Raw genomic sequence first — 27,332 nt, forward strand, 5'->3', positions numbered from 1 at the left:
ATCTATCTATCTATCTATCTATCTATCTATCTATCTATCTATCTATCTATCTATCTATCTATCTATCTATCTATCTATCTATCTAACTAACTAACTAACTATCTATCTATCTATCTATCTGTCTATCTGTCTGTCTGTCTGTCTGTCTGTCTGTCTATCTATCTATCTATCTGTCTGTCTGTCTGTCTGTCTGTCTGTCTGTCTGTCTGTCTGTCTGTCTATCTATCTATCTATCTATCTATCTATCTATCTATCTATCTATCTATCTATCTATCTGTCTGTCTGTCTGTCTGTCTGTCTATCTATCTAATCGAAAATGCAAACAAATGAATAGTTATCTTAACTTTTCGTTGTTTATTTAATTATTCTTATTTATTTCCAACGTAGTTACGTATACCTATTTATGCTCATATATTACACCCCTTTTCCGAATTACTTTGCTTCGTTTGTAAAGTAAATAATAATAAGGTGGGAATAGTGGGAAATATCAGTATACTCGTCTGCAAAAACAAAAAACAAAAATTATATATATATATATAGAACCACATTGTAAGCGAGATAACGTCATAGTGTCGCTGTTTCTTTCAAAGGCTGGAGGAGCTCAATACGTTGCCAGAATAACCAGAAGTTTGGTTGTTATTTCCAGTGTGTACACCAGGTGTCGCTGTTCTAATATCTGGAGGTACACAGGTAGGAAGGTCACTGTTGTCGTCACGGGGTTTCACCCCGGAAGAGTAAAGATTCTTCGACAGCTGTGGCGCTAAAGTTCCTGATACGTCCTGAAACTGGACATTTTTGCACTGTGGAAATAGTAAAATAAGCGACTGTCATTCTGCAAACCGAAAAAGCAGCCTGCACATTTCTTAAACAGCATAACGCACAGCAGCAGGTAACAACAAACAGTCCTCGCAACACCTCAGTAATAGACTTAACTCCTATACAGTACTTTTTTACTCTAAGAAATGTAAAGCTGTAGAACTGTTATTTTTCAGACCACATTTAATTGGAAAAACAAAATGATGCTCCTTTTTTTAATTTTTATTTAAAGTTTACCTCGATGTGATAGTCACATACACAGCGGCCACTTTAATAGGAACACTTGTCCAAAACAACTGTTGTAATTCTTTATTTTTTATGTAGCACGGAGTGTTCAGTGTTTAGTGACATTGTCTTATTAGGCTATGTTTATTATTGTGGTCATATAGTTAAAGGTCATTAAACATCTACAAATATAAATTGATTGAGTGAATCAATCAACGAAACTGTAACAACATAAATGTGATAAAAGTAGACCTAATCTCAGAACCTAATACAGTGGTGTAAGTAATAGTGGGACAAAAATGACCAACTGTTGACACTGAATCTTCTGTATGTTTCCTCCATGTGTTTCCTTGTTGATGACAGAGCCTCTGATTAGCTGTTGATGAACTTTGGGATATAATTTTACACACACAAAAAAAGAGAGGAGTCTGCATTATCTCCTAATTGTCTTATTATTTAAACAAGTGGTCTCCAATATCTTTGCCTTGCAACCATCCAATATCCAAGGGAAAAAAAATAAAATTGAGAAAAGTCAGATTTAAACTTGTGTACAATAACTTTTGATGTTGATTCATTACTACCCCATTAATATCATGACCGCATACAATTATCTGCACCTCAAATAGCTACAACAAAACTTTTCCTCTTACAGTATTTTGACCTCAGTTTGTGGCTGTAGTTTCACCAAATTGGTGTGACAGATAAAACAGAAAAGTATGCATCAGACTCCTTTGATATTAAATCCTTTTTTTTTTATTCATGGTATCACTCAACAATCCAAAATACAGAGCTCCTAAAAAAAAAACCAGCCATCAGTTTAATACCATGTATATTTTACATGAATGTGGTCATGGTCAAATGAAATTACTGTATGTTTGTCTAAAAAATCTCTAGTTATACATTCTGCAGTATATCTATACTTCCCTAACCTCTGTCTCTGTTTATATTTTAAAAGACACTGTGGTAGGGGCGCTATAGCACAGGTCGGACACATCTAAACTCCGTCCGTGTCTGTTTGGACTTTCTTGGCATCGGCTGAATTAAAAAAAAATGAAATGTACTTATTGACTTATTGTTAGGTTTTTAAATGTCACCCATCAGCATTCATGATTTATGGCATCGTTAGGAAATGAGCACTAATGGTCGACGACTGCGTGGTCTATTTCTTTTTCGGTGTATCCAAAGGAGACGCACACAGGTCTTTATCTGCTTCTACGTAATTTAAAAAGAGATCAAACGAGGAAGCAACTACTTGTGATTGTGCTTCTGCCTGCTCATCATGAATGCTTTCTCGCGGTTCATGATGAGCAACTGTTAGATGGCAGGAAGATCCAGCTTCACCTCCACTTGAGTCAAATACACATATTTTATAAAAACCACAGAAGTACTGTAAATGATCCTGCACTGTTTTTTTTTGCTCCCATTTCAAATTGGTCGTGGACAACATTGTGTTTAATGCACCAGTTCTCACACAGTCCCGTGTCTCCTCAGCCTCGAATGGCTTCATAAGAACGGAGGGAGGAGTGTACTGTGTCTAAACAGACTATTCAGATCTGTCCATGTTCAGGGTCAGAAAATCCCAACTGGAGAAAACCGATCGAGATTTAATGTTCCAAAAAAAAAAAAAAAAAAAAAAACACTGCTCCCGTGCAAATATTAAACATATGGCAACAAATAGCAAACTCGTGTGCTTTGACAATAGGTAGAAATGCTTGTTTCCCAAATTCATATGTCGGGCTCTAAATCATATTTTTTGATGGACAAAATACAGTTTGACATTCTTGGGAATTCAATAATTGCATTCGTGCCGACAGCTAAAAGGAGGTGATACCTACAGCAAACATCTTACTGCTCTGTCCAACAATAACAAAATCCCCATAGCAGCACCTCCACAGCTCCGTCGCTCATTAACGTGTCCTAGAAAAATGAACGGTAGATTCGGTTGCTTCTGAACACAGCTGGCCAGCTGTTTTCTTTCTGCAGACTAATGTAGGATAACTGCTGCTGCCCTTATATTCATCTTACTAGTCTAAGAGTGTCTTTTTGTTTAATTTTCAGCAAGGAAGCAAATAAAAGTATTTCCCAAAATGTCAACATAGTTCAGCATCATGCAAGCAATCATTTTTTTTTTAGGGTTAAATGACAAGTTCATTACCACTACTCGTGTGTCTGTAAGCTAAATATGAGGCTATCTAAAAAAAAAACACAGCGTATCTAGCACTAAACATTGAAAACGGGGATCACACCAACCTGGTTTTATCCAAAGTTAACATAATCTATCCCACCAGCTCCTCTAAATTCTCATATTTAGCTGATAGACACGAGAGAGTTATTAGTACTTCCATTTAATTATCAGGAAGGACAGATGTATTTTAAAAACAACAATCTATTGACGATGTGATGTATAACTTTAACATTAAAGAAATAGTTTGACATTTTGGGAGTTTCCTGAAAAGATGATTACCTGGTAATGATTTTCATTCCCAAATATACAGCTGGCTGGTACCGATTAGCTCAGCTAGCGGAATTTTTTTTTAGAAACGGGTGTAAACACTTAACAATTTTTTTTTTTTAAATTTGTACAAAAGGGAAGTGTAAAGAAGTTGTGATTTTACAGGAGTATTTTTCAAAATGCCTGTTGGACAAAGCCAGGCTAGCTCGTTCCCTGTTTTTAGCACTTATGCTAAGCTAGGCTAACCAGCTGTTGTCTGTAGCTTCATATTTACTGTACATACACGAGTGATATCAATCTTCTCAACAAAAAAAAAGACATAAAGCGTATTTCCCAACATGTTGACCCATTAATTTAACCACGCTAACTGTAGTAAAATCTTGAGAACTTTCTCCAGCTTTATTAAACAACATAATGTGACTGCGCGGGACTTTTCCCAGTGAAAAGTTAGATTTCTGACTTTGAAACATTTGTGGAAAAAGCAGCACCTGAAAAAGGCCTCAAGCTGTCCCACCAAAACTCTTTATTTTGGGGAGTTTTCTCTTTGGCAGTGAGACGCAATCAGGCAACCTGTCGTCACAAGGAATGATATCAGTTATAAAAAGACAATACGCGTCAACTCCCACCCTAAAATAGAAAACATAGGATAGATCCGTAAACCTTCCTTGCTCAATCAGTGAGAAACTTTTTGCTGTTGTTATGCATCCCGTTCTGTCCCGCGTAGCTTTGTCTCCAGGGGAAGAAGTCAGCACGCAGCAAGCGGTAGAAATAAATCAGGATCATAATATTCATCACCATCATACTGAAGAGAAGGTATCCGCCGTGGTCCATCCAGGAGTAGTTGTGGAAGATGTAAGAGGTGATGTAGAAGTGGGCGCCCAAACGAAACGCGATGTAGGTGAAGAGGTTGGCGAACTTGTTGATTTTGAACATGGAGGAGGACTGAACGCCAGCCAGCTTCATCATCAGCCTCAGGTGGAGGGTAACACTGTTGACCTCCACAAAGAGGGCGATCACAGCGCCGGCCACATACAGCTGAGTGTAGAGGGCGTACAGGAAATTCCAAATCACCTGGGAGGGTAAATTACACAGAGACAGGTTGGAGGTGTTTTTACCGTCATCCCCTGTGTCCTGTGTCCTTTGTCTCTATTTTAATTTGGTTTGATTTTAGTGTTTGCGCTGGGACTTTACCAAAGGTGGAGTCAGATATTCTCATCCAACACACTTTTTGTCAAATTCAGCTAAAATATCCTCACGTTTCAGCTACAGTCTGAAACGTGCAACTCAGACCAAGATACGTAACGCTGTTCTTGGCAATCAGCAACACGGGGCGCTCATGCTCGTGCACAGAATAGGAAGAAGCTACAACCCCGTTTCCCCCCAAAAAAACGCTGGGACGCTGTGCAAAATGTAAATAAAACCAAAATGCAATGATTTGTAAATTATTGAAAATAGACCAAAGACAACATATCAAATGTTAAAATAGAGAATTTTGTTTTGTTTTATGAAAAAAAAAATGCTTATCTTGAATTTGATGCCAGCAATAAGTCTCAAAAAAATACTCATGCATTTCTGTATTCAATCTATGTACATCTATTGTTGTCAGACTGACTGGAAAAACAGGATTTTTCCAACCTTAAGGCAACTTTCAGGGGAAAAGGAAGCATGTTTAACGGGTTAACAGTGGACAATAACTTTTTCTTCGTCTCTGTTCCCCCCCCTCCCCCCACACACACACACCTTGACATTCACCTCCTTGTGTTGATTGGCTGAGCTTCACATAGTGACTCACATCTTAGCCGAGCCAGAAATGCAAACTTAATCAAGGTAAAAAGAAAGCATGAACACAGACATGCCGTCTTACCAGTACATGATGGATTAAGAATTCCCACGATCCTCTTGCGTGTCCCGTCAGGATAATATCACCTGCATCGTGCACAAAGTAGCCTGGGAGGAAAAGAAATACAAAACACTGTTTTTGCAACTGGTATGTGTCCTGTAGGGTACAAACTAATATTAGTTTAAAATACTAGGGATTTTTGCCATTTTTTTGGAAAGTTATATTAATACTTTGATGACCAACTTAATCAGTAAGTTAATGCTAATGTTACAGCTAGTAAGCTAAGTGCCTGACCCACCAATGGGGAAAGACAACTAGCCGTTTCTTATCATTTTTTTTGTTTACATAAAAAAAACACAAAAAAAAACAGCGAGTGCCAATGTTGTCTAGATTGTGGCGGCTGGGCTACATGAAGTTCAAGGGATGTTTGCTCACATTTAGGCGAGCCACTATTGCACAGACTTTGGTTACTAAAGACATCACCGGCGTAAGATGACAGCGTCCATTTCCGTCATATTTCGGCTTAACTTTTGTACAGTGGGATGTAGTGGTGACTATTTCAACAGCGTATGATTTCTTTCTATCACTATGAAGTGTTCACATGGTGCAGCTCTAAATTTTTTCCATTAGTTGAGGTCGTAACAAACCTTACTGCAATCAGCACACATCTGTTAGCCAGCTCCTTCGCACACTGCTGACCAACATAAATCAAACAATCTGCATGTAATATTTCCTGAGGCGATGAAGTTAAACTGGTGTTGTAAGTCAGACAAGTGTGACGTGACAAATCAGAAAAATGTGTTGTTTCTAGCCACAGTAAATGGGCCATTTTAATGTTTACCCTAGCTCCTCCACACAAATGGTTGTAAAATCCAGTAATAAAATCATTAACACTTTAAGAAAGAACAAGTGAATAAAAATAATCTCTTTGTTTCCGTTACTAAGAGCTTAGTTTTGTTCAAAGTAGCTTCAAATCCACGGGTGAGTTTTTATAAAAAGATCTGCAAACATTTACTTTTTGTTTTCTCATATTTGCATCAGTCGGGTGTTACCCCAAGACTATTCAAACAATACTTAATTGCTTTGTTTATTTTCTGTTTTGCATGAACTACCTCTGACTATTTGAAGAATGTACCAAAACATTTCCCTTCTACAACTTTAGAACAGGGCAACTTGACTTCAGTAGCAAGTAAATCCAATAGGAAATCACAGGCTTGTGGGCCACACAGAATACTTACAGTATGAAGCTCTTACAGTAAAATGCTAATATATAGATTAGTACATTGAATAAACTACTCGCAGTTATTCATTTTTTTCACTCTAGTATCATTGTATCATTGTACTCGATCCTTGACAGCAGCGAGTATGAGGGTGAATCAAAAAGCTCAGAGACTACTCCTGTTGCACGTGAACGGTGAATAGCACCAGGACGTGCACGGAGCAGGAGAACGCTATAACGTTCATGAATAATTATTCCAAGTTACGTAGCATGATCATCATCAGCACCTGAGTTACGTGTGTTTTTGTGAGTACCGGCCCAGGTGCGCCTTCTATTTTTTTTAACGTGTCTGAAACTTGAGCAGAGAGCGCACATCAAAATTTGTGACAAATTGTTGGGGAACAGAAGGAAGTCGCAGGGAGCCAAATCTGATGAGTAGGAGGCTGGAGAGTGACAATGGTGTTCTTGAGGGTGAGAAACGTGTTTCCAGCGTGCTGTAAGCAGGCATTTTGTCATGTGAGAGAACCAAAGTGCCATTGTACCACAGTTCAGATCATTTGCCCCGAATGTTTTCCATCAGACGCCTCAGAACGTCACAGTAGAACTCGGTTCTGCTGAACTTTGACAGTCTGACCCTGGGAGGCGAATTCATGGTGTGCAACCCTGCGAATGTCAAAGAATACCCCACATGGTTGCACTCCTGACCTGATGCACTTTTTCTGGTTTTGGACAGTTAGGTTTCTGCCCCTCTTAAATGCGAATGCTACTTAAAATAGCTCTTCAGTCTCATTGCTGCATTTCACGGATCCCGTTGGCAGATTTCATGAGTTTGACATAAACTTTGTTGTGCGCCATTTGGTCCAGTCCATGGCAAAATCATAGGCATGCCGGGCCAGTGCTCATAAATGCGCATAATTTAGTGGCTTTAGTTACTTGCTTGCTTGCCTGTCAGCCCAGAGCGCAGCGTCAAGCTTGACTGAGCGAATGGCAGGTGAATAATCCTGCTGCAGTCCATCACAGCACACGCTTTCTCTAACACACATGGAATCCCTCTAATCCTCCCCGTCCATACGCTTTCCTGTCTCCAAAGATGCACCCTCCTTTTTACTTTCATCCTTATATGTCTGTGGTTCAGTCTGATTTGCAGGCAGCCTCTTGTGGGCCGTAGACAAATACTAAAATTGCCATATCAGGCATGCGGGCCGCCAGTTAATTAGGTCTGCTTTAGGTTTTTCCAGAGACATGAATAATCAGCGTTTGTTGAACTGACAGCTGATTTAAATGTCTCTCCTCATCATTATATTCAGAGGATGCCAACTAAACAAGTCTCAACATTACCACAGCTATTAAACTGTGCCGGCCTCATTCAGCGGGAGGTATTCCACTGACTGAGAGTCCTTTTGTATCTCGTTATTACTGTCACACTGTGGCTAGTGAGACACACAGCCAGCCCGTGTTAAAGAACATGACTTCCAGTACGTGTGGCCTCAGTAGACCTGATAGCTGTTTACAGTTGTTATGGCAGATCTCCTCAGATTTGTGTCCTCATAGTAACACAAAGACGCACATAAGAGGAGACCACATATAGTAGAGTTCAACCAGACCATGGTTCCCATGGTGATTGAGAGGAGCCGCCCATTCGTCTGTTCTGAGAATCAGGTGGGAGGGGAGGATCTTTTTGTCATTTCTCCAGCAACTGGAAAAGTGGCTGTTTTACACCCCCAAGATAATAGGAATTATCAGCGGAAGAAACCATGTTTGTCAACCAAAACCTCTCCCACGTTTCTCACTCATGCAGTAAACTGGCGCAACAACGACTAATCAGTGAATATAATGAAAATTTGAATTACTTTGATAATCTAATAATTGAATACGGTTATTATGCTTTTAAACAAAAATGCAAAAATATTTACTAGTTTTAGCTTCTTGAATGTGAAAATGTTTTGCTTTTCCTTTGATATATTTAAATGAATGTGGAAATTTACCGACATTTTATATAAAAATAACAATTATTTATCAAGAAAATACAGAAACTGGCAGGTTAAATGAGATTGAAAACAACATAGCAAACATCAAATCCACTTGTGAGACAAATTTATAAAAATGTAAACTTCTATGTGAACCAAAACCCAACACTTCAGTTGTTTTCTTTTCCATCATGCGTTTACTGACCTGTGGAGACGCAGACGAGCAGGTAGGACAGAGGGGTGTGGTACGAGTGGATGTTGCGCAACGTCTCTGGCCAAACCACCACACTGGAGAGGGACACATGTTATGGATAGATGGCTCTGTATTCGCCTCACTCAGACATACATGGGCTCACACCTGGAGAGAAAATCCTGACTAAGCAAAGACATTAATAGCAGCTTTTATAAAAAAAAAAAAAAAAAAAATGTTTTTTTTTTTTAAATGTTTTTTTTTTTAACCTCACCAACATATATCAGTACTTGGTTTAATTTTGATGCAATTTAGTATCTAGATTATTTGTCTGTACATCTAAAAAAAAAAATGTATTTGTACTATTTTTCTGCTTTTGTTGCTGTTTGGTAAAATGGGCCTTGTATGTGACTTGTAAAGCAGCCTACTAAAACGTCTTATTGTTTTGAAAGCCAAAACTTTCATCTTTCTCCTCAACAGGAGCTCTGAATGTTTTCTAATGTCGACTGACACATATTTAATGCAACAACAGCAAAGACAAAGAGTGCAGACGGCTTCAGAGTTTCACCTCGGTCCCACTTAATGTTAAACAGACAAGTCATGAGCACGGTCCCGCCCCGAAAAACATAGTTTCTCCAAGTGCTTTCACAAGAGTTAAACGAACAGGTTTTTCCAGCTGATGTAGCTGCAGACTCGCCTCAGTGACCAAAACTACTATGCCAGGTGGTAAAGAATTGTTTCCCTGTAAACTTCGGAGTTGTATATGGATTTCAGCGGCACAAACACGAGAGCTTTGTGTGGTTCATGCTTGTACAGCGGCATTTTCCTCCCCCACTTCAAAATGCCATTGTCTCCCCCGTCCCCCACCCTGTCTGAACATGCCCCTTCTTCTCCTGGCTGCCACAGGCCGTCACTGCCGCACACACACATCATGCGGACTGTGAATAGACAATGGTGTCCCAGTGTGCATGGACGGGGACAGAGAGATGGACATTCAGATGTTTGCGTTGGATGGAGACTTACCAGGTCAGGGCCCAAGCTCCCGTCAGCACGGAATGCACGAGAGACACCGAGAGGTTCCTCCACTTCCAGGAGCGGAAATCATCATGCTTCACCACTTTTGGCACGGGCAGCCTTTGCAGCAATTGGTGGGCCACCCTGAAAAGGAGGGAAAACACTAGCACTGATGGGCCTGGGTGACTTTTCAGCACAGGAACCAGGGCCTCCATCATCCCCCACCCCGTAGCTCTCTCTCTGTCTCTGGGTTCTTGTGGGTCCTGTGCCCCTCGTTCACGCCCGTCAGCGCTTCCTCGGCCCGGTGATGGACTGATGTGCTCGGTATGTGAATGGCGTGTTCTCCAAGCCAAGGGTCTGCAGAGAGAGGTGACGCTGCTGAAGCTGATTGTCTAACTTTTTTTTTTTTTTTTTTTTTTTTTTAAATCTCCTGCTGACCGTCTGACGCTGAAGCCTTTTTCTTCTCCCGTTTTTAGCGTCCTGAGCCTGAAGAGGGGAGTTTGGAGGGGATTCCCGTCACAGCTCCTTCCAGTGAGACGTTGTTTATCTTCGCGCAGCGCTTCGGACGTTATGTGCGCCGCTCTCAGCCCGCCTGTCTGTGCAGAGTGACGGCGGGGGGGGGCGTGCTGGCGAGGGAGCGAGATGGGAGGTGCCGCTGCGCCCTTAAACCTCTGAAACAAGGAGGGGCAGAGCCTACGTGCGATCATGGAACAAAATCACAGTTGCTGAAAATCGATTTGGGGGTAAGTTATAGGCCTAGGAATTGGTCACAGCAGCAAAGGAGCGTCTTGAGTACAGATTCCTTGATATGTAACTCGGTGTGTGTAACAGCCTCTGCATTTGTTTTATGAATAATAACAATAAAACAGGTTTGTCTTTAGTGATTATCCTGTAACCGAAGCAATACGTGTTTAACTAGAAGGTGGCATAGGACAAATATGAATAATCTGTTGAACACAAATATGGTACATCTTCACTTCAGCCAAATGCCACAAAGTTAAAATACTCCCTCATAAACATAAGTTTAAGTCATGTTACGCTACGTTGTGTTGACGACAAATCTCCAGCTGTAAAAAAAAATGGTTGTAAACACGATTTAGCCAATTAGTAAATTGGAAAACTATTTTTCTTTGATTTCTATGTGATTCTGAGAACACAAATCTATCTCTAATAAAAGAGGGGAATCACTCAGGGTAAGGCTCTTACATTTGTTTTGCACTTGTAGTGTCCCACCTGGGTCCATTTTAGGCTTTCTTTTGTTTTCTATTTGCAGGCTATTGCTGATCCCAGTTCAAAAACACAGTTTAAATTCCTGCTTAAAGAAACTCCAGAACATCAGAAGCAGCTCTGACAGCCACAGCAGAGTAACCTGGTTCTTAAATATTCTGTTCATTTTCTCAATTAATATATATATTTAATTCATTCGTAGGCTACATGAGTTATATCATTAACACGAATTACTCACGTGACCACATGCATTTATTTCTGGGCAAATAAAGCTCACCTGGAGGTGAAAAGTAGAATTAGCAGCATGAACTTCAATACATCTCACTATTGAGAGGCCGTGTGTGAATTGGCAGCAGTGTCCACAATATGAGCTGTTATTGTAAATATACAGATGTGATTGATTATATGACCAAACACATCTTTGACGTCATTGCGGCGTGTAATTCCTGTACGTTAAACAGGAACGTCCGCCCATACGTTTTTTCGTAAACACAGTGTAGCTCTGCTTCCCCACAGCTGGCCTCTCAGCAGTGGGCTGTGGGAAAAGGAAGCGAGCAGCAGCAGCTAAGACCCTTCACACTAACACACATTAACCCCCCTGAAATATGAACCCACACATGAGGAGTTTACCTTTGTTTCCCTATGAAGAGCTTTTCAGTTCACTCACAGCTGAAGTATTTGAATGATCAACTTCACATTTCTTTCCATCTTAGTCTTTATTTGTAGATATGTCCTATGCAATCAAATATCCTTCGCTTATATGTTCCTTTCTCTTTTTTATGCGCTATAACTAAAACCAGATATTTTCCTAAATGAACATGTATACAGCTGAAATTTAGCTCCTCAGTAACTTTTATAACATCTGTGTTTGGTCATACAGTATATCAGCTCATTATTTCATATGTTGAATTAATCCTGCAGCACTGGTTATGATCATGGACATGTCAAAACCTTCTTTACCTGTTTTTTCTGTTTCCTTTCAGCTCTGTTCTGTCTCTGCTATTAAATTAAGGAAAGTATTGCTTAAAAAGAAGCTAATAAAACATGACTCTGCCCCCCAGTCTTCAGAAAAACAACATCATACAAAGCATACCAGGATACAGTATGAAAACAAACCATGAGATGGCAGCAAAACATCATGAGCGGAACAAAAATCTCACACTAACAGGATCTGTTTATCAGCACAGAGGCTCACAGTTCTTCATTAGAATCCCTGGGGGGGTCCTCCCTCCAAAAACAACCTCCAGGCAGACCCACCTCTCTCTGGGGGAAGTGGTTGTTGAGACGTCCTAGAAAATTCATCGTCATTAATAAAGCTGCAGTGGCTTTCAATAATTGATTCCAAAAAAATCACAGCTTTCCAGTGAAATGAGTAATCTGTGATGTTCGATCAATCAAACACTCCCTTTACTGCAAATGTATGAATTCTCAAAACAAGATGAATCATATAATTATTGTGCTTAATTATCCACACAGAACAGGCTCCATGTGACAAAACCCCCTACAGCCAGAGTAATGTAACTGCATACCTCGTCTTCTGGTTCCTTGTCAGCTCAGTTATTTTTATATAGTGACAGATTGAAAGCCTTTTGCTCTTGTACATAATTTTTGTAATCTAAGGAACCTGTATTTCTTCACAGCTTGATTATTTTTTTTTAATAGAAATGACTTCTGACATCAGATAAAAAGGTTTCACACAGGAGCTGCTGCTTCTGTTGAGGTCTTGAGAAGGTCTCACAGTATCATGCGATCTGTTTGAGATGGAAATCTTTGTGTCTGGCTCAGAGCTGAACCAGTATTGATCTCGGGAGGGATTTTTCTTTCATCCCCTCAGGGCTCTTGAGAGACTGCTCCTGTGGAGACTCTGTGAGCAGCCAATAGAGAGAAAATCTAGAGGTTAATTGATTTCCAGCGAGTCCATCGTAAATGGCCAGACAGAAATAGGCCTGTCTTGATCGGGGAGAGATTCAGTTTCGCTGTCGGGCAAGAAAATGGTACTGAAGGTTCTGGAAAAGTGGGTTCATGGTAATTTATACAATACTTTATTGATTTTCTAATGTCCATACTGAGTTTATGATGTTTTATCTGTGCAGGGGCTATAGTGAAAATTCTAACCATTGTTCAGGGAAACAAGAGGACGTATAGCCTTTGAAACAGTCAAGCTGAGGAAAAAGTGTCCATTCATTTCAAAATATCTTGGTCTGCACATCCTTTTGCTTTAATGATAGCAGAACTGGAGCTGCATGGACTCCACTGGTTTGTTCAAACCTGATAACCCATGTTATCTCCGCATTATCTAATAATAATAATCCAAAGAGCTTGTTCTGATTTCTTAGTGTTCAAATGTCAGTAGGCTTTTTCACAGGAGATACTTTGACTTCCATGGAGGTCCATGAACATCTTACTTCACTTCAGCCCTTACCTGTCTCAGTGTCACGTGTAAAAAGAGCTCTCTGAAAGATAAAGATGTGCTCTGTCATAAAACAACTTCTCTCCCCCACGACTTCCTGTAGTGTCTTGAGTAATCTCCAGAGATGAATGGCAGATAAAGGTCCTCAGGCGCAGGTTCAGTTCATACCTGGGCTTTTAGCCTCAGTTTCACTGTCGTGCGCGGTGCATTCCTGGACGCTGAGTGTCAGATCTGGTGCTGACAGAGGGCTAAATATGTCACTGAGCTGGTCTGAGGAGTGACATATACACTGCAAGGCTCCTTCAGGTGCTTCTTTGTTGAGATATTATATCCCTGAGGAAGAGCAAAGTATTGTTTGTCAGACCAGCTAATCACCTATCTTCTCTCCACCTCGGTTCATTTAAAAAACTTCAAATTGTAGGGAAAGGTTCAATTACATCCAGATGATTGTTTGTGGTGAGATATTTCAGATTGACGATGAGTGGAGGTATGTACTTCAGCACAACACAGAGCAGGCTTTGTCACAGCACAAGGCATTTATTATCCCCATCATGGTGGCAGAGAGGGGGGGGGTAGTGCTCATGCAGCCCCCTTCCTGCTTATCTCAGACAAGGGGAAGGAGCTTTATAATCACCAGGTGTCTGGATGTAAGACTGTAAATCCAATCTCAAGACGCTGCACTAATCACATCTGTCTCAGTAGTTCTCTCTCAACTTTTCAGTCTCCATTTCACTTTTTACTTCAGTTCACTGGTTTTCTGGCACAACAGCACCCTCGGATATTTCACAGGAGACATTTTTGACATGTCATCTCACAGATATAGTGAAACAGATGCAGTAATTTGGTTTATAACCTAAAATTGTGTCACTTTTCAGAAAAAAGGCCACTTTGGTTGAATGTGAATACAAAATAGCAGACTTCAAACCTGACTGAAACAGAAACACTGAAACAGCAGAAATTACAAAATTAAGCGAAAATAAAGCCAGATACTCACTTTTGTTCATTGCTGATGTCTTTGATAATGTTATCAAAGACTTTAGACTCAAAATGACTGACTTTACAAATATTACATTTACAAATGCAAAAATATTGTGATTTACAAGTCAGGCCATTACAACTAAATGAACAGAACACAGTGTTCTTTCAGGAAATGCAGTCTCACAAGATTCCCATCATTTTTCATATTCTGTATTATAAAAAGTGCAATATTGACTCAACATACAGTATTATTTGTGCAATATTGCAACTATGAAACATTTTTGTATATTTCATACTTTACTAATATTGCATTTATTTATAATGCAAGATGCACACAATTTTACATGTTTTTTTTTTTTTTTTTAAATGTATTCTTCCATATTGTTGATATATATTGCAGCAGAAATGTTTTCCCTTCGGGTTTCAATGATTTTTCTTTTTCTTTTAAAACATTTTTTTTTGTCTGTTTTGTCCCTCGTTGTTTGCCGTACAGCTGGGACGGGTTGCCTGGAGACGGCGGAAACGTTTGGGCGCAGCAGCGATGGAGAAGTATGAGAAAATCAAAGTTGTTGGAAGAGGCGCTTTCGGGTAAATTCTGGGTTTGCTTACACTTTTTAAATCGTTTGGTTTCACAGCCATGTATCTGTTTGAAAATACGGCGCAGTCAGGAGTGAACTAAAATAACCCAAACTCCGGTAATCCTTCGTTTTTGTCCTCTAAATGTAACGGGACGCGTCTGACGAGCAGAAGACGAAGACATGTCTGGTATTAAAAACAACAACAACACGTTAAAAGCATCCTGAGGCGACTTAAGTGATAAAATCTTAAGGTCAGGGCCGCTTATGGTTTTCCAGTTTCCAAACAAACCGTACAGTTTGTGTGTTACATTTTTAGCTTAGCTAATATTAATGAAATACTGTTATTTAATTTAAGAACATATTTTAAAAGAGTGTAATGTCATTGTATGAATTTGTCAAGAATTCAAAACTTACCGGTTCCAACTGATCAGCTCAGTGGTGGAAGAAGAACTGAGATTTACTTTACTGCAAAAAAAAAATAACATAAAAATGACCTAAAATGTATGTAAAAGTACTGTTAAATATAGTAAAAGTCCTCATCGACAAAAGAACGGTTTCATATTATTGAACAGTGGAGGTTTTCAGATCCAAAACATGTCTTTACAAGTTATAATCCTGTTTTTCTTTTCTTTACACCATCTCCTCCTCAAACCAGACGCAGTGCTTGACTGTCGGTATCACAGTTCGTGGCAAAGTGCTTTAAAGCGTTACATCACTACATCTAAAATGCCACCAAATCATCTTCGTTTTCTTTATTCGAGACAACGTCTCATTTTTTTTCTTCACTTTCCTCGCCTGTCAGGATCGTCCACCTGTGCCGCAGGCGCAGCGACGGGGCCTTCGTCATCCTGAAGGAGATCCCGGTGGAGCAGATGTCCCGAGACGAACGTCTGTCAGCCCAGAACGAATGCCAGGTGCTGAAACTGCTCAACCACCCAAATATCATAGAGTACTACGAGAACTTCCTGGAAGACAAGGCCTTGATGATAGCGATGGAATATGCGCCAGGTAGGCTCCCTGTAATATCTCATTGCATAATCCGCTTCTGTTCATTTTACAGCAGTTAACTTTTCCCATGGTTTAGTGCTGTAGGGCTCCACAGCTTTTCCAGTTCCGTGCGAGGCCTCATAAGAACATTTGATATCTAAATGTATGCAGGTTCTGACTCACATTCAGCACCTTGAAATCATCAGACTGCATGTTTTTTTTTGCGGTTCATATTTTCAGGTTCAACGCTCCTAAAGCTCTGAACTGTCTTCCTACATTACAGTTTCTCATCCTTTGTTTCGACTGAGTTGTGTCACTTGCAGTTGGAAATGCTCCAAATTACTACCAGTGATATATTGATCATGGTTTTATGTACGTACATGTATCTCATGATCAAACCTCATATCCTTTGGTGTTTTTATTCCTTTTCTTTCCTCGTAACTTCATTTTATTCACTTGTAATTTGCCATTTTATGTTGTTATCATCATCCTACTATTGTTGTAGAAGTCTGTTCTAGTTATTTTATCTTCCTTTTTTATTTTTGTTGTTGTCTGTGATTTAATGTTCTTTGTAGCTAAGATAAATGAAAGTTTAGCAACAAATGGACACTACTGTTAAAATAATGGACGTTTTTGTATCACAAGCCCCGCTTTGTTAAAAATGGTTTCCTGACATTATTAGTTTCAGTTTAAGTTCAGACCTTGAAGCAGTAAATATTAGCTTATTATTCGCTTGGGATCCAAAAAGTCTGAGCCTCTCTCCTTTATTACAACAGATAAAAAGATAAACTAGATGACTATTTTATGGATTTCAATCCCCCCTCGTGTTGATATTAAGAATTTACTTGTGCAGCAACAGCACCCGCTGTGTTCCTTAAACCTGTTGAATCCATTATTGGCTTTGATATCATTATCATGCAGCTATCTATTTATGAACACAAATCATCTTTACTTCTTATTCTCTGTTTTGTTTGTGCAGGTGGAACCCTGGCGGACTACATACAGAAGCGCTGTAACTCGCTGCTGGACGAGGACACCATCCTTCACTTCTTTGTACAGATCCTGCTCGCTCTGTACCACGTGCACAACAAACTGATCCTGCACCGGGACCTCAAGACGCAGAATATTCTCCTCGACAAGCACCAGATGATCGTCAAAATCGGCGACTTCGGCATTTCCAAAATCCTCGTCAGCAAGAGCAAAGCGTACACGGTGAGCAGACTGGCCTTTGTTTTGGAACTGTAAATATTCAATAACATACATAACCTGATATATCAGATCATAACATGTGCTATAATGAATGAATTGCTCCTTTCTTCAACTGTGCAGGTGGTTGGAACCCCTTGCTACATCTCGCCCGAGCTGTGCGAAGGAAAGCCGTACAACCAGAAGAGTGACATCTGGGCTTTGGGCTGTGTGCTGTATGAGCTGGCGAGCCTCAAGAGAGCCTTCGAGGCTGCTGTACTAAAAAGCATTTTCCTTACACTAAACTGTTTTATTTTGTATGTGTTAGTGTGTTAGTTTTTCATTATTCATATTGAATACATTATACATCTCTTGCAAGTGTACAAAGGCAGTGAGACCATCCTAACAACTCCACTATGCACATCACAGGAGATTCTTTCAGTTTTGTCAGAATATTTCACGAATGACGCAGATTGCTAGATCTTTTGATTTTCACACAAATCAACAATTCATCCAAGTCTTTTTTGTTACACTCAAATCTATCTTCACGACCAGTTTCAAGGCGGTCTACTAATGTGAAAACCTTACTCCTTTGGACGGGATTCATCACACCTACTGTTTAATACATTTGAGAGTTTTTCTCTTAATTTTGCTTGCAGAATCTACCCGCCCTCGTTCTGAAGATCATGAGCGGTACCTTTGCTCCGATCTCAGACCGGTACAGCCCTGAACTCCGACAGCTCATCCTTAACATGCTCAATCTGGATCCATCCAAACGGCCTCAGCTCAATGAAATTATGGCTCTTCCTATATGCATCAGGCCCCTGCTTAATCTCTACACGGATATAGGCAATGTAAAAATGCGCAGGTGGGGCCCTAATACACAATTAATGACAAAACAGATTTGTTATAGATCGTTTTTAAATCGATTTGTGATAAACATTTATTTGAGGTTTTTCTTCACCTGTATTCTACACAAAAATCTCAACTGACTATTTTCCAGGATCGAGAAACCTCTGTCTACTGTGCAAACTGGTCCTCAAGGTAGAGGAAGGGTCCTTACCAGCAGATCCAGAGGTGACACACATAGTATGAATATTTGACAACAGATCCAGCTGCACAGCACTGACCATAGTTCTAGAATTATAAAACTGGTTGTTGTTTCTCGGGCTGAAACAGATGGATCAGTCGGTTTGGGATCTGGAAAGTTGCATTCCCTCCCGCTGTCCGCGGTGTATACGTGGGGAAGTGGCATCTCGACGCCTCTCCGCCTGCCAATGCTCAACACTGAAGTGCTTCAGGTGTCTCTGGGCCGCACTCAGAAGATGGGAGTCACCAAGTCAGGCCGTCTGATCACATGGGAGGTCTGTGTAAATCCTTACATTTTGATAATTTCCTGAATTAATGCATCATAAAGGAAAAATCCTCCCCGTAACACTGATCGACAGTCGTGGAGCAGCTTTGATCTGCTCTGCACTCCACGGGCCTCGTTGATGTTTCCATTGGTAACAATGCAGATACAGCTGAGGGATTTTTAATGTCACGGTGCTTCTGCAACACCCACAAGGCTGCATATTTTGTAGCTCGTGAAAACAACATTGTTAAATTTAACATTTGACTTGTAGATTCAAAGAGCTGCATTACAGATAAAAGTGTAGTGTTGAAGAGACATAAATAGCAGGAGTTGCTTCAGTAGTTTATGGTGCGAACGGCCACCGCTAATTTAATGAGAGCAACATGTTTTTGTCCATTTTCTAAATTCTAGCAAAAATGTATAAAATGACTGAATACGGCAGACCGGTAAAAAATGGAAACTTAATGATAAAATAACACCTCGACAGGACTGCAAATCACAGCTTGATGCGGTCCAACGGTGCATCAGACGGGGTATTTTTCATTTAACATGATGGTTTCCAGGAAAGAGTTGCACTCACTCTGTCGCCCCCATTAAGAGACTCTCTGCTGACCTCAGTCTAATAATCAGTTATTGTGACAGGCTCCGTCAGTGGGGTCCGGAGAGGCCAGTCTTCCCGGTGTGGTGGAACAGATGCAGCCTCAGTTCATTTCTCGCTTCCTCGAGGGTCAGTCCGGAGTCACCATCAAGTCCGTGTCCTGCGGCGATCTCTTTACCACCTGCATGACAGGTTGGTGAGCCGTCACGGCAAGTCGGTCTAGTAAGGAGCTTTCTGTAAAAGAAAATCGGTATTTATTCTCTGCTTTTAGTCCCCACTTACTGCAAAACATGGCTGCAAAGCACTGAGGCAGCATTTGAGCGTACATATGAAAGTGCGGACACAGACAGTTCTTTTTCCTGATAGGGGGAAGCCACTTAAATAAAACACTCCATGCTTGCTTTGCAGTTTGAAAGTGCTGTATTTACTGAGCTTCAAACTGTGATGTGAGTATTTTAGGAGGCTGTAGTCAGTCCGTCCAGCATTGCAAAGCAGATAACGCAGGATTAAAGACCCTTCCTCTCAGCTCAGTGGCCTCACTTTCATCACCTTTCACTGTAGTGATGCAGATTAGCGTTTCATAGAGGGGGATTAGAGGCTTTCTGTTGGTCTACATAAGAATACACCTACACTCATCAACTACGAGTACCGTTAATCCCCTCTTTTTATTTTCAATTTGCAGACAGGGGCATTATCATGACGTTTGGAAGTGGGAGCAACGGCTGTCTGGGACATGGTAACTTCAATGATGTAACGCAGGTACGCGTTCACAAGAGTACATTTGTATGTCAAACTGTGCTGCAAATTTATCAGATAAACCTCACCGTAACTAATGTAACAGTTAATGGCGTGTCCAATGTTTTGTTCACCTTCTTTATATCAGTGAGGGTAGACTAGATATTAGAAACAGAGAGGGGATGACATAATTGAAGGGAACCAGGGATGTTGTAGTTTTATATTTTCCACTAGGCTGCCGTGCCCTTGCAGGTCTTGATCAAAATCTGTAATTACTTTAATGAGATTTATTTCTCTGTTTTTGTTCTCAGCCCAAGATCGTGGAGGCACTTCTCGGCTATGAGCTGGTTCAGGTGTCCTGCGGTGCTTCCCACGTCCTGGCTGTGACCAATGAAAGAGAAGTGTTTGCATGGGGAAGAGGAGACAACGGTATAGTAAATTAAATGTTTTGATGAAAACTCACTCGGGATGTCGCTTCTCTTCTTTTAGGTGTTTGTCTATGTGTCGCTGATTTATGGCAGCAGCTCACAGCGTGATTGTTGTGTGTCTGTCTGGAAGGTCGCCTCGGGCTCGGCACTCAGGACACCCTCAACTGTCCACAGCAGGCGTGTTTACCTGAGGAATTTGAGGCCCAGAGGGTGGAGTGTGGAGTGGACTGCTCCATGATTATCAGCACCCAGTGCAGCATTGTGGCATGTGGAAGCAACAGGTAATTACAGACATGAGTCGATGACGAGCAGTGAAACAGACCTTATTCCACATTTAATGAGGAGACTTTGCCACTGAGTGTTTTCCATTGAGGATGATGGCTTCGGTCATGTGCGTGGGCTTGTGATAGATTAAAGGTTCAGATAGGTACCTTACCTTACAACCTGTGAAATGGCATTCTCCTAACATGACAATCACTGTGGTCGCACTCAGTCTGTCTCTCACAGCAGACTTAGATCTGTGTGAAAGTATGCGGGGGCTAGAACAGTGATGTTAAAGTTTGGCATTGAAAATAAGATTTGGCATTAAAAAAAAAAACCTGAAACAGAAAATGGACTCATTGGCATTGACAAAAAAAACATTGGACAAATTATACTGGCACTGAAACAAGTGTTGGCACTGAAACACCTCCCTTTTTTTTTTTTTTTTTTTGCATTACAATGTGCTTTTTATTGCTAATATTCAGATTTTTTTTTTTCTTCATGTCTTCCTGTTTTTAATGACAGGTTGTTTTTATGCCCTCAGTATTTTTTCAGTGTCACTGATTTAAATGGCAATCTTTTGTTTTTCAGTTCCAATTTTCTGTCACCGCTGTGACATAGAGAGAAGAGGTTTGATCAGATCTACGTCCTCTCTGAAAGACAAACAAAGTGTTTGTTATTTTCATTTGAACTAAATTGTTTTATTTTTCAGGGAAAGTGTTTTTCAATGCCGATGCTTCTTTCAGTGCCAATACATCTTTTTTTCAATGCAAGTGTTTCAATGCGAAGTCTTAATTTTAAAGCCAAACTTTAATGACACTGTTCTAGCCCCATACATGTGGAAGTAACAGCAGTAAATACAGATGTTCAGGTCTGAGAGGAAAAAGCACGCCTGTGTCTTAAAGATATGGAAGCAGAAATATAATCTTGTGACAAACTTAAATGTATGTATGTTTACAGAGAGATTTAAAAGATTTGGATGAAAGCTGTAATACTGTGTCTGTTTGGATGTTGTTGTTTTTTTGTTGTTGTTTCAGGTTCAACAAGCTTGGCCTGGATAAGATTTCAGCTGGAGAGGAACCAAACCCTGTTAGTCAAGTGGAAGAAGTTAATTCTTACGCTCCGGTCCAATCAGCTCCACTCAACAGTGAGAAGATTGTTCACATTGACATCGGGACGGCCCATTCTGTCGCTGTCACAGGTGAAGCAATTCACATTATTATTCTGTAAAATCACACTTCTGAAGCAGACTCATTTGTACCCATACGTCACTTTCTGAATGCCTCCATAATGGTGTGTTAAGTTTTGCGCTGACAAAATTTGCCATATAAGTGGGCAAAAAAATCTTGCACAATGTCCATCACTTTATTAGGTGTGTTTAGTCCTCAAATCTTCATCAGGCAACATCTTTGTCGCAAGGTTTTTATGTTACTAACACTTTATGGTGTGCAACAACATTCTCTTATCAGAACCAGGCTTATTATGTTTCATATTTATTTGTGAAGGCACACGTAGGCAACATAAACCACAACATTCATAGCTTCAGCTAATTTGAAATTCCTTTCCTTACATGGGCCTTAAAAATACATAAAACAACTCACAAAACAAGAGGCAGTAAATATATCAAACAAAGCAATACATGTGTGCCTTCAAAACACAGGACTCAAGAAGAAAATACAGACGGAAAGATACGAGGAAAAAATTCATAGAGAAACACCATAAAACAAGAGGACCAGATCACTTATGACGGACCCCTCTTCAAAAGTTGTTTTAGTTTGAGTTTAAAATGATACAAATCAAGATCTAATTTGAGTTTTGTAAGAAAATAATTCCACATTTTGATCCCCCGAAAAGAAAAAGGTGTTCGTCCAAATGAGGATTTACGTGAGGGCACTTGATAATTCCCATTGGATGCTCCACGTGTCACTGAGCCCGAAGCTCTGAGTGAAACCACAAGGTCACCGAGCACCTGGGGGAGCCTGATTATATAAGCGTTTCCAGATGAGATTATGATGAGCAAATTTGATCAAATGATCAAAACTTAATATGTTTATATAATGAGGCTGCTCGTACTAAAAAAAAAAAAAAAAAACGGTCAAATAAACTGCGTTTTAAAACTGAAACAGCGAGCGCCACCGCTTGTGTAGTTCTCATACATGGACTTGGTTTGTGTCTCCCACGTTGTCGTTGTCCAGAAAGGGGTCAGTGTTTCACCTTCGGCAGCAACCAGCACGGTCAGATGGGCTGCAGTTCCCGTCGCAGCAGCCGCGTGCCCTACATGGTGCCGGGCCTTCAGGGTATCACCATGGCTGCCTGCGGCGACGCCTTCACTTTAGCTATTGGATCTGGTGAGTAGAAGGGAATTACGACACATCTTGATCCTCTCTGATTTTAAAGGCCTCATACACTCGCACAGGTGTGATCACATAATTCTGGCTGCTGAGGTTTCTGCTGAAGTTGAAGATTGGCTGGTGGGCATGTGAGTCTCTTGACTTAAAGGAAATAATAAGAAGGAAAAAAAATTCTACGCACACACAGACATAGATGCACACACACAAACACACACACACACACACACACACACACACACACACACACACACACACACACACACACACACACACACACACACACACACACACACACACACACACACACACACACACACGTTAAGCTGCAGTCAGAACAAAATCTCGGCAAGAAATACATGAACAGTTACACGTTACAGTTTTTTGAATAATTGTTCAGCTAAAAACAAGTAAAGATTATAAACAATGAACTTTCCCTGAATAAGGTGTGAATAACCCCTTCTCTCTTATAGCGTCTCAACATTGGAGTGCGTTTTCACTTCACGTGTCAAATTGTGGTCAGCTTGACCTCTGTGAAGCAAAGGCAGTCGTAGGCGATTCTTCCCATTTCACTCATAAAGGAATTAAAGGCAAAATAAAAGAAGTCTGATCAGCAGATGAGGTGGACTCACCATAGGAGTAAAGGGTCTGTTTTGTCATTAAAAACGGGTAATGCTTGAAAACAGGGACTCTTTCTTGTTGGTGTATGGAAGAAAATGCAGAAACTGAACAGGAGGCAGATTACAAATATTTCATACATGAGCCGTATTGTGTTTCAATCATACCTGGAGGACAAATGATAAGCACACTAGAAGTGGATGATGTGAGTTTAGCGCCTCCGGATTACAATATATATATTAGAGGTGTCTCATTCAGAAACAGTCGCAGCTGTGAGCAACCCGCAGAAATGTAACTACAACTGAAAAACAGTCTGTGCAGATTTATTTCATGTCAAACTTAAAGTTGGCAACCCCATACGGACCGTATGGTACTCTTCAGAAAATGCGTAGCAGTAACATTAACTCTACGGGGGCTTCAGATAATGGGATAAATGTTCAAATCCATTGGTGTGGTCCTTTAAATATGCATGTCAGCAGACAGGTAGCAGAAGTGCGTGTACCGTCCGTAAGCGTGTGTGTTTTTTTGTTCATAAAGCTAACGGTGGTAAAATGTTATATTGTGCCAGTGATTGGCTCCCTGGGGAGAAGCCAGCAGTGTCAGCTCTGCCTGTAGGTTTCCTTTGTTGAAGACGGGCTTTGTTCGGCTCTGACTTCCTACAGATGGACCCATTATGATGCCACAGCGGGAGAGACGGAGCTGTCAGTTAGAGCTTTGCGTGGATTAATTCGTCCTGGGGGTCTCGCTCTGAATTCGGTGACCAGCTCCTTCTTGTCCTGTGTTCCGCAGAAGGGGAGGTGTACACGTGGGGAAAGGGCGCCCGCGGCCGCCTCGGAAGAAAAGAGGAGGATTCTGGGATACCGAGGGCAGTGCAGCTCGACGAGAGCCACCCGTTCGCGGTGACATCGGTGGCTTGTTGTCATGGCAACACTCTGCTGGCAGTGAAACGTAATACTTCGCTCATTACCCTCTGTTAACAAACACTGTTGGATGTTGGGATGTGGTGAAATCTAACTGATCCCCAGATTAAAAGACGATGAGCCTCTTCTGATAACGTCGGCAAAAATTCACATAGCATGTGTACAATATGTCAGAGGACTCATTTGTGAGTTTGGAGGCTCAGCAGCAGCCAAAAACATGAAGTATTTACATCTTTAGACATCACAGGTGGTTTGTTTGCGTGAAGAAACTAGTTCCTTTTAGCTACACTGAAGCAGAATGTTACTGCCTGCACTCCGAAAGTCATATTTCAGTTCAGCTTTCATACAAACCTGAATGATGTGTACACGGAGCTCTGACTGAGAGGAACCAAAAATATCTGAGCAAACAGCTTCTAATGAAAACTAAAAAACGGCAGAGGTGGGATTACACTGGAAATTTAAAATAGCTGCAGAATTAAAGGAGATTAAACTGCATCACAATTTAATAAGTAACCGAGACGTTGGTAATCCTTGCCACTGGCCGCAGGGCTGCTTTTTAAATGTTTCCTCTGACCTGAACCGTGTGACAATTACTCTACATGGAGACCAACCCCAGTGTGAGAAAAAAAAATAACACTTACATGAGCACTTAAGTGAGCATGTTTGGTTTTTATATAATTAGTATAGAAGGAGACGGTGTCATCGTCCCACCTCAACCCCCCGAGACAGACATGAAATATTTTACAAATGGAACAGTTGTCGCATCTCATCTCACTGTGCAGATAGAGAGACAAAAAAAACAACAACCTCACATCCCATATCAGTCAGCAAGCTTGTAAACATGCATGTAAAAATGCAGGTTTAACTTTTAAGAGAAAAAGTGTTATGTTCAGTTTGGATGCACACAGAGCGTTTTGGTGAGAAACACTGAATGTAAACAGAAACTTTGTTCACAAAAAAAACAAAAAAACCAGAGCATCTTAGAAAGCAAAGCAGCATTTAAACAGTCACCGAGGAGCCCAAATCTTCACCACACCTGTTTGAAGAATGAAAACCTATTTTCATTCACAAGACAATAAATGAAAAAAATAAACATGACGGTTAAAACGCGCGTCAGATGTAACCGTCGGGACGGTTGTTAAAAACACACGCGCATCTTTCTTGTTTGATTGGTGAGACCAAAAACCTATTTGTGATTTTATGTTACCAAAGATGCACAACGCTTTTAAACTCGCCTTTAAAATTCAGTTTGATTTCATCAGACAAAGCACAATGTTTTTATTGGAAAATAGAAAACGAAAAGATTGGAACCTCTTTTTGCCGTTCGTTTGCCTTCATCAGGTAGCTTCAGTGTGAATACAGACAAGATCATCTGTCCAGTTGCAGTATGCGGTGTCCATCAGCCCTCTAACAGTGCAGCAGCTGTAGCTGTGCAGGCAATTGACTGGTAGTAAAGCCTGTGTTGATATTTAATTACCCATCAGACTCTATCGGCCTCATTATTGATGCATTGTTTTATCGGCCAACAACAGTTTGTACAACAGAGGAGTGTTGTGCTGAGGGTGAGATTAACTGGTTGACTAATCTGTTGAGTCATCATTTTGTCCAATACATTTCAGGAAATAGTGAGCGTTTCAAGTCGATGTGGAATCTTTAGATTCCTTCTCTCCAAAACCGAAAGGTGCTCAGTTTACTGTCACGTACTGTATCAGCAGGAAAAGATGGAAGCAGTAAAACGGTGGCCAGCTAATCGATTCCTCCACCCCTAATTTCACCTCTGCTGACGTCTTCCTCTTGTGCGTTATCTGTTCTTGTTTCAGCTTTGCTCGAGGAGCCCATCCCGAGATGATTTCATCCTGAAAAAGAACCCCTCAGCCTCCATCGTGAAGCCCGGCGGTGGCCTGAGGAGGACGACTGCTTCCTCTCAGAGAAAGAGAAAGATGTCCTTTCATGCTGCAGCTGCAGCCTCAGATTCTCTCTTCTTCTCTATCTAGTCTCTATTTTTCTGTCAGGAACGTTTGCCTCATTCGATGGCTTGTTGACGTGGAGCAAAAAGGTCACGACCTGTCTGTGGCAGCAGGTGTATCTCGCAACAGGTCGCTCAAAGGAATGTTGCGACACTGATACTGAAGCTGGATTACCGGAAGTCATTAGGCGGCTCTCATGCGGTGAGCTATTGTCTCTCGTCTCACGTGCAACGTCCGCACGGTAAACCATGAAAGACCTGTAAAAGTCAAACTGGTTTGAGCCCTCTTAAGCAAACTGGTGAATGAGACGAAAAGAATGAAGCCACTTGAGCCTTCATCAGTCAAGCGAAGTGAACACATTCATCTTGATCACATTGTCAGTGTTCACTTCATGCATCTTGGATTAGTCATCCAATGCAGCAGGGTTCAAACCAGATAACGACGGGCCGGTAAAGGTCAAACTGAGTCTGTAATCACTCCTTAATGAACCAACTCTCTGCTCTCAGTATAATAATAGACACTCTGCAGTGAGCACATTGTCATCATGCTGCTTTATTACTGATGGTTGTAGAACACAGTGCACATGCAGTCGACAGCTCTGCTTGGTAGGAATCTTTGATGGACTGAACAGCATTTGATTCTAATAATAAACTTTATTTTTACATGAAATTCAGCTCCATGTGCTTCACAGGGGAAGGTTGAAACAAAGTCATCAATAATAAAGAAAAAAAAACATCCTTGGAGAGAAACGTGAATGTTTTATAGAAGTAGAAAGACGAATTATCAAATAAAAACACTAGCGATCCAAAGATCAGTTTGATTGTCATAAACATACGTCTTGAGCTGTTTCTTGTTACTCTTCTAATTTGCAGTGGGAGTGTCTTTCAAACCTTTGGTGCATAAAAAACAGAAGGCTGCTTCACACTGAAATAAATATAGTGCATTAAACGGGGAGTGATCTCAGACACAGCCTTTGTATTTTTAATAAGATTCCTGTAGTAACTCACTGAAATGT

The 27,332-nt window shown here is 40.8% G+C and overlaps 2 protein-coding genes across 3 annotated transcripts; one reads left to right on the top strand and one right to left on the bottom strand.

Annotated features, from left to right (window-relative positions):
- Positions 1-1,308: 1,308 nt before the first annotated feature.
- On the bottom strand, positions 1,309-9,941 carry tlcd1 (TLC domain containing 1). Its single transcript, XM_069712393.1, has 4 exons — positions 9,733-9,941; positions 8,725-8,807; positions 5,358-5,440; positions 1,309-4,564 (listed from the first exon to the last, which is right to left on the bottom strand). The coding sequence occupies exons 1-4, from the start codon at positions 9,939-9,941 to the stop codon at positions 4,163-4,165; spliced, it is 777 nt and encodes a 258-aa protein (XP_069568494.1). The 3' UTR covers positions 1,309-4,162.
- Positions 9,942-10,331: 390 nt separating this feature from the next.
- On the top strand, positions 10,332-27,269 carry nek8 (NIMA-related kinase 8). Of its 2 annotated transcripts, XM_069712389.1 has the most exons (17): positions 10,332-10,466; positions 10,997-11,087; positions 11,934-14,926; positions 15,719-15,924; positions 16,883-17,115; positions 17,233-17,364; positions 17,748-17,956; positions 18,092-18,165; positions 18,268-18,452; positions 19,085-19,232; positions 19,723-19,799; positions 20,087-20,204; positions 20,334-20,484; positions 21,502-21,665; positions 22,660-22,812; positions 24,220-24,378; positions 26,171-27,269. In XM_069712389.1, exons 3-17 carry the CDS (start codon positions 14,880-14,882, stop codon positions 26,197-26,199), a joined length of 2,085 nt encoding a protein of 694 aa, XP_069568490.1. In that variant the 5' UTR covers positions 10,332-10,466; positions 10,997-11,087; positions 11,934-14,879; the 3' UTR covers positions 26,200-27,269. The 2 variants fall into 2 exon arrangements, with proteins under 2 accessions (XP_069568490.1, XP_069568489.1); XM_069712388.1 differs by lacking the exon at positions 10,997-11,087.
- Positions 27,270-27,332: the final 63 nt, after the last annotated feature.

Source organism: Brachyistius frenatus, unplaced genomic scaffold (genome assembly GCF_029030835.1).
Source record: "Brachyistius frenatus isolate BFR_SWC_R1_liver_20210118 unplaced genomic scaffold, ASM2903083v1 Contig_109, whole genome shotgun sequence".
Classification (NCBI taxonomy): domain Eukaryota; kingdom Metazoa; phylum Chordata; class Actinopteri; family Embiotocidae; genus Brachyistius; species Brachyistius frenatus.

What these genes read in the sequence shown, in the direction of transcription:
- tlcd1 (XM_069712393.1), bottom strand. Translation starts at nt 9,941, where the DNA reads ATGATGGAGGCCCTGGTTCCTGTGCTGAAAAGTCACCCAGGCCCATCA. An exon ending in GGAGCTTGGGCCCTGACCTG is followed by an intron (nt 8,808 to 9,732) that starts GTAAGTCTCCAT and finishes GTCCCTCTCCAG; the next exon opens with TGTGGTGGTTTGGCCAGAGA. An exon ending in TCTTAATCCATCATGTACTG is followed by an intron (nt 4,565 to 5,357) that starts GTAAGACGGCAT and finishes TTACCCTCCCAG; the next exon opens with GTGATTTGGAATTTCCTGTA.
- nek8 (XM_069712389.1), top strand. Translation starts at nt 14,880, where the DNA reads ATGGAGAAGTATGAGAAAATCAAAGTTGTTGGAAGAGGCGCTTTCGG. An exon ending in CCTTACCAGCAGATCCAGAG is followed by an intron (nt 18,166 to 18,267) that starts GTGACACACATA and finishes GGGCTGAAACAG; the next exon opens with ATGGATCAGTCGGTTTGGGA. An exon ending in CCATTCTGTCGCTGTCACAG is followed by an intron (nt 21,666 to 22,659) that starts GTGAAGCAATTC and finishes GTCGTTGTCCAG; the next exon opens with AAAGGGGTCAGTGTTTCACC.